Consider the following 8696-nt stretch of genomic DNA (forward strand, 5'->3'; position numbering starts at 1 on the left):
CAAGCTCTGGCGAAACACTGTACGCCTCTTTTATTTGAACTTTCCCTGATTACATAGCAAAAGCTGTTTCTAAGGGACGGGGGTCGTAAACAGCCATCGCCTTTGATTACAAAACAGTTCAAAGAAAAGCTCGCAAAACAGTTCATAGAAGCGGTGCCTGGAGGGGAGTCTGGTCCTGCTTCCTCTTCGCTTTGTAGATCTCGGGTCAAGACAACATCTTTCTGTTGATTACAATACATGAAAGAAACAGAACACCTTCATGTTGCTTCCCATCCTACACAGTGGAGTGTTGACGTGCAGGAACAATGGCTGCTGCAGAAGACAAAAGGCGAGACTGAAGAAAGCAACGACATTCCACTTTTTCCTTTTTTTTTTTTGGACAGGATGCTTTTTCATTTTTACATCCCACAATACCACCCCCTTTTTTTTTGGTAGTCATCTGCTACAGAAGAACTGACTTGTGCCAAAACCAAATCCATGTTTCCCATTAAAAATCATGTAAATCCAAACTAGGAGTGTCCTGATCCAACACTGAAAAAAGCTCGTTGTCAGGTTCAAACACTGATGACATCTATTAAACAAGACAAGAAGCAAGGAATAAAACAGAGACAGAATTAAATTTGGCTCAATTGAGGAGAGACATCTGGGCTGAACTCTTGCACAGTCTCCATGACGCTCTGGCGAAAGATTGTACACCTCTTTTATTTGGACTTACATGGCAACGGCTGTTTCTAAGGGACGGGGGTCATAAACAGCCATCGCCTTTGATTACAAAACAGTTCAAAGAAAAGGTCGTAAAGCAGTTCAAAGAAGCGGTGCCTGGAGGTGAGTCTGGTCCTGCTTCCTCTTCGCTTTGTAGATCTCGGGTCAAGACAACATCTTTCTGTTGATTACAATGCATGAAAGAAACAGAACACCTTCATGTTGCTTCCCATCCTACACAGTGGAGTGTTGACGTGCAGGAACAATGGCTGCTGAAGAAGACAAAAGGCGAGACTGAAGAAAGCAACGACATTCCACTTTTTCCTTTTTTTTTTTTGGGACAGGATGCTTTTTCATTTTTACATCCCACAATACCACCCCCTTTTTTTTTGGTAGTCATCTGCAACAGAAGAACTGACTTGTGCCAAAACTAAATCCATGTTTCCCATTAAAAATCATGTAAATCCAAACTAGGAGTGTCCTGATCCAACATTGAAAAAAGCTCGTTGTCAGGTTCAAACGCTGATGACATCTATTAAACAAGACAAAAAGCAAGGAATAAAACAGAGACAGAATTAAATTTGGCTCGATTGAGGAGAGACGTCTGGGCTGTACTCTTGCACAGTCTCCATGACGCTCTGGCGAAAGATTGTACGCCTCTTTTATTTGGACTTTCCCCTGATTACATGGCAACGGCTGTTTCTAAGGGACGGGGGTCATAAACAGCCATCGCCTTTGATTAAAAAACAGTTCAAAGAAGCGGTGCCTGGAGGGGAGTCTGGTCCTGCTTCCTCTTCGCTTTGTAGATCTCGGGTCAAGACAACATCTTTCTGTTGACTACAATACATGAAAGAAACAGAACACCTTCATGTTGCTTCCCATCCTACACAGTGGAGTGTTGACGTGCAGGAACAATGGCTGCTGAAGAAGACAAAAGGCGAGACTAAAGAAAGCAGCGACATTCTTCTTTTTTTTTTCTTTTTTTTTGGACAGGATGCTTTTTCATTTTTACATCCCACAATATCACCCCATTTTTTTTGGTAGTCATCTGCTACAGAAGAACTGACTTGTGCTAAAACCAAATCCATGTTTCCCATTAAAAATCATGTAAATCCAAACTAGGAGTGTCCTGATCCAACATTGAAAAAAGCTCGTTGTCAGATTCAAACACTGATGACATCTATTAAACAAGACAAGAAGCAAGGAATAAAACAGAGACAGAATTAAATTTGGCTCAATTGAGGAGAGACGTCTGGGCTCTGGCGAAAGATTGTACACCTCTTTTATTTGGACTTTCCCCTGATTACATGGCAACGGCTGTTTCTAAGGGACGGGGGTCATAAACAGCCATCGCCTTTGATTACAAAACAGTTCAAGGAAAAGGTCGTAAAGCGGTTCAAAGAAGCGGTGCCTGGAGGTGAGTCTGGTCCTGCTTCCTCTTCGCTTTGTAGATCTCGGGTCAAGACAACATCTTTCTGTTGATTGCAATACATGAAATAAACCGAACACCTTCATGTTGCTTCCCATCCTACACAGTGGAGTTTTACAAGCCTTCAAGCAAGCAAGCAAGGAGTTTGACACCTGTGTCCTAATTCATCCAGGATCGACGAAGGTCTCAGAGCGCCCTCTGGTGGAGTCAAGAAGAAAGCGCCAACATTTAAGGGTGAGTTTCTATGCAGGTAAATATAACCATGGCGATACAGGACCTTGTTAGCGCTGCATGCCTCCGTCGTCTCGCCTCATTTGCTGCAAAAATAGAGACCCCCCCCTGGTGGCCCATCCTCGCCCCATTAGGGCCCTCTGATACGGGCAGCGCTCACGCGGAGCAGATGGTCCCACGTCCCCCCGGTGGAAGTGCCAGGTGAGGCACAAAAACGGTCAAGCGCTGACAGCCTGCTAACGTCCTTCAAAATAAAATACTCTTTTTCAAAAGGCTTTAGTTTCCAGTCAAGGGCCTGGATGCCATTAGTGTTTGTTCACACCTTGAAACTAGCCGCCAGTACCACCTGTGCACCAACAACGGGGACATTTAAAAAAATAATAATAATTATTAATTTAATTTAAAAAAAATATTTTTTATTTTTGCAACAACACCGACATAGTACACTCACTTCCATAGGGCGTGACGTCACAAGTTCAATCTTAAATACGAGGAATCCGTTTAAAGGACGACTCCTGTTTTTGGGCAAGAAAAATAATGAAACGAAGATGGGGGACTTCCTGTTTGTTTTTAGGTACGGGTTTTTGACAACTTTCGTGATGACACGTGAAATGGGTGGGACGGGCTATTTTTTATTTATTTTATTTTTTTCAAATTTTAAAGGTGCGGCTAGTGAGTCAATTTTGAACATTCGTTAAGTATAAAAACTTGAACTTGGAAATAGGATTAGAAAAAAAAAAACCAGAATTCCTGGAAATTTGTTGAACGTGGAAAAATTGCATTTTTGAATTTCTATGATGAGATGAATGTGGTGAATGTGAAATGGTTTGAATCCGTTGAAGAATGTGGGAATTGGGAAAATGGACAATTCATTTTTAATGGGGGAAAATGAAAAAAAAAAAGGGAATTATGGGAAATTTGAGAATTTGTTTTAGAATTGTTAAAGTAGAGAACACAATTCCGAAACAGGCTGAATATTTTAAAGTTGGAACCGTTTGAATTAGATGAAAATTGTGGGGATTGTGGAACTTTGAAGAATGTCCCATTGATTTCAATTGGAATTTCCCAAAAATTTGGGAATTTGGGGAAAAGCGGAATTTTTTTGAAAATGGTAAAAAAAACTTGAATGGTCTGAATGAGTTGAAATATTTGGTGTTGGAAGTTTTCAAATCGGTCGAGAAATGTTGAAGTAGTAACATGTTAAATTGAGAAATGGTATTACGGAATTCCTGGAATTTCGAGGAAACCGGGAATTTTTCCAGTTCCTGATTAAGAGGAATGTTTTGACGGTGGAACGGTTGAAATGCGTTGAAAAATGTGGAAGGAGTAGTCGCCAGAAAAAAGGATGGAAACAGGGCTTTGCAAAAACCAGGAATTCTGGAAAATCCTGGAATTTTTTTTGAACTTGGAAAAAATTTAGTTCAAGTTTAGGATGGTGGAATGTGTTGAAGGTGGAATGGTTTGAATCGGTTGAAAAATGCGGTCAATGGTGGAAGTTTGAAAAATGGCCGATTCATTTTGAATGGGGAAAATAAAATAAAAAAAGGGAATTATGGGAAATCTGAGACATTTTTTGGGGAATTGTTGAAATAGAGCACACAATTCCCAAACAGGTTGAATATTTTGAAGTTGGAACAGTTTGAATCAGATGAAAATTGGGGGGAATTGTGGAACTTTGAAGAATGTCCCATTGATTTCAATTGAAATTTCCCCCAAAATTGGGAATTTCGGGAAAAGCGGGAATTTTTTTGAAAATGTTAAAAAACTTGAATGGTCTGAATGAGTTGAAATGGTTGGTGCTGGAATTTTTCAAATCGATCGAGAAATGTTGAAGTAGTAACAGTTTTTTTAATTGAGAAATGGTATCATGGAATTCCTGGAATTTCGGGAAAACCGGGAATGGTTCTATTGTCCTAGACCAACTTGGAATTCCTGGAAATTTGTTGAACGTGAAAAATTTTAATTTGGAATTTCTGGGATGAGATGAATGTGGTGAATGTGAAATGGTTTGAATCGGTTGAAGAATGTGGGAATTGTGAAAATGGACAATTCATTTTGAATGGGGAAAATGAAAAAAAAAGGGAATTATGGGAAATCTGAGAATTTTTTTGGGGAATTGTTGAAATAAAGCACACAATTCCCAAACAGACTGAATATTTTGAAGTTGGAACAGTTTGAATCAGATGGAAATTGTGAGAATTTTGGAACTTTGAAGAATGTCCCATTGATTTCAATTGGAATTTCCCCAAAATTTGGGAATTTCGGGAAAAGCAGGAATTTTTTTGAAAATGGTAAAAAACTTGAATGGTCTGAATGAGTGGAATTTGTTTTTTTGTTCTGACTAAAAAAATGTTTTTTGACGATGGAACAGTTGAAATGGGAGGAAAAAAGGAAAAGGTTGGAAATATGATTAGAAAAAACCCCGGAATTCCTGGAAATTTGTTGAACGTGGAAAAATGGTATTTTGAATTGCTAGGATGAGATGAATGTGGTGAATGTGAAATTGAATTTTTCAAATCGGTCGAAAAATTTTGAAGTAGAAACATGTTAAATTGAGAAATGGTATTACGTAATTCCTGGAATTTTGGGTAAATTTTCCAGTTAAAAAAACTACTTAGTTTTTTTTCCTGATTAAGAGGAATGTTTTGACGGTGGAACGGTTGAAATGCGTTGAAAAATGTGGAAGGAGTAGTCGCCAGAAAAAAGGATGGAAACAGGGCTTTGCAAAAACCAGGAATTCTGGAAAATCCTGGAATTTTTTTTGAACTTGGAAAAAATTTAGTTCAAGTTTAGGATGGTGGAATGTGTTGAAGGTGGAATGGTTTGAATCGGTTGAAAAATGCGGTCAATGGTGGAAGTTTGAAAAATGGCCGATTCATTTTGAATGGGGAAAATAAAATAAAAAAAGGGAATTATGGGAAATCTGAGCAATTTTTTGGGGAATTGTTGAAATAGAACACACAATTCCCAAACAGGTTGAATATTTTGAAGTTGGAACAGTTTGAATCAGATGAAAATTGTGGGGAATTGTGGAACTTTGAAGAACGTTCCATTGATTTAAATTGGAATTTCCCCCAAAATTGGGAATTTCGGGAAAAGCGGGTATTTTTTTGAAAATGGTAAAAAACTTGAATGGTCTGAATGAGTTGAAATGGTTGGTGCTGGAATTTTTCAAATCGATCGAGAAATGTTGAAGTAGTAACAGTTTTTTTAATTGAGAAATGGTATCATGGAATTCCTGGAATTTCGGGAAAACCGGGAATGGTTCTATTTTCCTAGACCAACTTGGAATTCCTGGAAATTTGTTGAACGTGGAAAAATTTAATTTGGAATTTCTGGGATGAGATGAATGTGGTGAATGTGAAATGGTTTGAATCGGTTGAAGAATGTGGGAATTGTGAAAATGGACAATTCATTTTGAATGGGGAAAATGGAAAAAAAAGGGAATTATGGGAAATCTGAGACATTTTTTTGGGAATAGTTGAAATAAAGCACACAATTCCCAAACAGACTGAATATTTTTGTTTGAATCAGATGGATATTGTGAGACTTTTGGAACTTTGAAGAATGTCCCATTGATTTCAATTGGAATTTCCCCAAAATTTGGGAATTTCGGGAAAAGCGGGAATTTTTTTGAAAATGGTAAAAAACTTGAATGGTCTGAAAGAGTGGAATTTATTTTTTGTTCTGACTAAAAAAAATGTTTTTGACGATGCAACAGTTGAAATGGGAGGAAAAAAGGAAAAGGTTGGAAATAGGATTAGAAAAACCCCCAGAATTCCTGGAAATTTGTTGAACTTGGAAAAATGGTATTTTGAATTTCTGGGATGAGATGAATGTGAAATGGAATTTTTCAAATCGGTGGAGAAATGTTAAAGTAGTAACATGTTAAATTGAGAAATGGTATTATGTAATTCCTGGAATTTTGGGTAATTTTTCCAGTGCAAAAAATGACTTCGTTTTGTGTCCTGATTAAGAGGAATGTTTTGACGGTAGAACGGTTGAAATGTGTTGAAAAATGTGGAAGGAGTAGTCGCCAGAAAAAAGGATGGAAACAGGGCTTTGCAAAAAACAGAAATTCTGGAAAATCCTGGAATTTTTTTGAACTTGGACAAAAAGTAGTTTAAATTTTCCAGGATGGTGGAATGTGTTGAAGGTGGAATGGTTTGAATCGGTTGAAAAATGCGGTGAATGGTGGAAGTTTGAAAAATGGCCAATTTATTTTGAATGGGGAAAAATGAAAAAAAAGGGAATTACGGGAAATCTGAACATTTTTTTTAGAATTGTTGAAGTAGAGCACACAATTCCCAAACAGGCTGAATATTTTGAACTTGGAACAGTTTGAATCAGATGGAAATTGTTAGAATTTTGGAACTTTGAAGAATGTCCCATTGATTTCAATTGGAATTTCCCCAAAATTTGGGAATTTCGGGAAAAGCGGGAATTTTTTTTAAATGGTAAACAACTTGAATGGTCTGAATGAGTTGTTTTTTTGTTCTGACTAAAAAAAATATTTTTGACGATGGAACAGTTGAAATGGGAGGAAAAAAGGAAAAGGTTGGAAATAGGATTAGAAAAAACCCGGGAATTCCTGGAAATTTGTTGAACTTGGAAAAATGGTATTTTGAATTTCTGGGATGAGATGAATGTGAAATGGAATTTTTCAAATCGGTGGAGAAATGTTAAAGTAGTAACATGTTAAATTGAGAAATGGTATTATGTAATTCCTGGAATTTTGGGTAATTTTTCCAGTGCAAAAAATGACTTCATTTTGTGTCCTGATTAAGAGGAATGTTTTGACGGTAGAACGGTTGAAATGTGTTGAAAAATGTGGAAGGAGTAGTCGCCAGAAAAAAGGATGGAAACAGGGCTTTGCAAAAAACAGACATTCTGGAAAATCCTGGAATTTTTTTGAACTTGGACAAAAAGTAGTTTAAATTCTCCAGGATGGTGGAATGTGTTGAAGGTGGAATGGTTTGAATCGGTTGAAAAATGCGGTGAATGGTGGAAGTTTGAAAAATGGCCGATTCATTTTGAATTGGGAAAAATGTCCCGGAAAACCTGAAATTCTGGGAAATCTGGGAATTTCCCGAATAGGTTGAACAGTTCGAAGTTGGAACGGTTTGAATCGGGTGAAAAATGTGGAGAAGAAAAAGACGAAGAAGTTGAAGAAGTTGAATAAATAGATGCATTTTGGTGTAGAAAACCATATAATTGTGTGAATGCTTTGGAGCATTCACACCATAATAATACAGAAATGTCAACATCACACCGCCATCCTGTGGACACTTTTGGTATTTTTTATCAAAGCCTATGAGGTTTTATTTTCTAATCAGAAGACTAAAAGTGTTAAAGGGAATAATTCATACACGCGGACTTTTGTCTTGTGTGCAAACGAGAGGTTCTGCGCTTTTTTTAAGGTCAACGGGTTTCGCTTTCTTCTCGCTTGTAGCAGAAAACTTGCAGGCGTTATTCCATTCTTCACGCCGTTCCCCCGGTGACCTCGGCCAGAATCCCATCAGAAACTCCCCGACCACAAATAAGTGGAGTCTTGACACACCAGGGTCGTTTTAATCCACAACTTCCTCCTCGGCTGCCTGGCTCCTACTCAATTATACCTCGTGACGCCCCCGCCCCCCCGCCCCTCCCCCCACCTCCTCGCCGAGTCTCTGCAGTCTCACTGCAGCCAAAGTGAAGGTAGCGCAAAAATGGCGGGGGTGCTATAAAAGGACAACTCAGTGGGCGGGGCGGTAAACGCACACAGGCGATAGATTGATGCAACGTGGCAAGCTACTTGTGATTGTGTGTGGTTCAATACAGGAAAGCAACAAGAAGTTGATATCAAACAGGAGCTGCGGCACAGCGGGCGACAACATACGCGCGCGTGCACGATGGCAACTGTCAGGTTCAAACACTGATGACATCTATTAAACAACACAAGAAGCAAGGAATTGAACAGAGACAGAATTAAATTTGGCTCAATGAGGAGAGACGCGTAGACCTTGCACCCTTGCACAGTGTCTCACCACGCTCTGACGAAAGATTGTACGCCTCCTCTTTTATTTGGACACTCCCCTGATTACGTGGCAACAGCCGTTTCTAAGGGAGGGGGGGTCGTAAACAGCCATCGCCTTTGGTTACAAAACAGTTAAAAGAAAGGGTCGTAAAACAGTTCAAAGAAAAGGTGCCCGGAGGGAGGTCAGGCCAAGCCTCCTCTCCGCTTTGTAGATCTTGGGTAAAAACAAAATCTTCCTGTGGATTACAAAACATCAAAGAAACCGACACCCTCATGTCACTCCCTATCCTACACAGTGGAGTTTTACAAGCCTTTTGC

At 38.9% G+C, this 8696-nt stretch overlaps 1 protein-coding gene across 1 annotated transcript in view; it reads left to right on the top strand.

Annotated features, from left to right (window-relative positions):
- The first annotated feature begins 305 nt into the window (after window positions 1–305).
- The window catches only part of LOC133634267 (uncharacterized), a 114458-nt gene continuing 106067 nt past the window's right edge, over window positions 306–8696 (top strand). The window contains exons 1-4 of the mRNA XM_062027394.1: window positions 306–328; window positions 2304–2365; window positions 2497–2563; window positions 7926–8059. Coding sequence (XP_061883378.1) covers window positions 306–328; window positions 2304–2365; window positions 2497–2563; window positions 7926–8059 — 286 coding nt within the window. The remainder of the gene's footprint in view (window positions 329–2303; window positions 2366–2496; window positions 2564–7925; window positions 8060–8696) is intronic.

The sequence above is a fragment of the Entelurus aequoreus genome, linkage group LG18 (genome assembly GCF_033978785.1).
Source record: "Entelurus aequoreus isolate RoL-2023_Sb linkage group LG18, RoL_Eaeq_v1.1, whole genome shotgun sequence".
Classification (NCBI taxonomy): Eukaryota; Metazoa; Chordata; class Actinopteri; order Syngnathiformes; family Syngnathidae; genus Entelurus; species Entelurus aequoreus.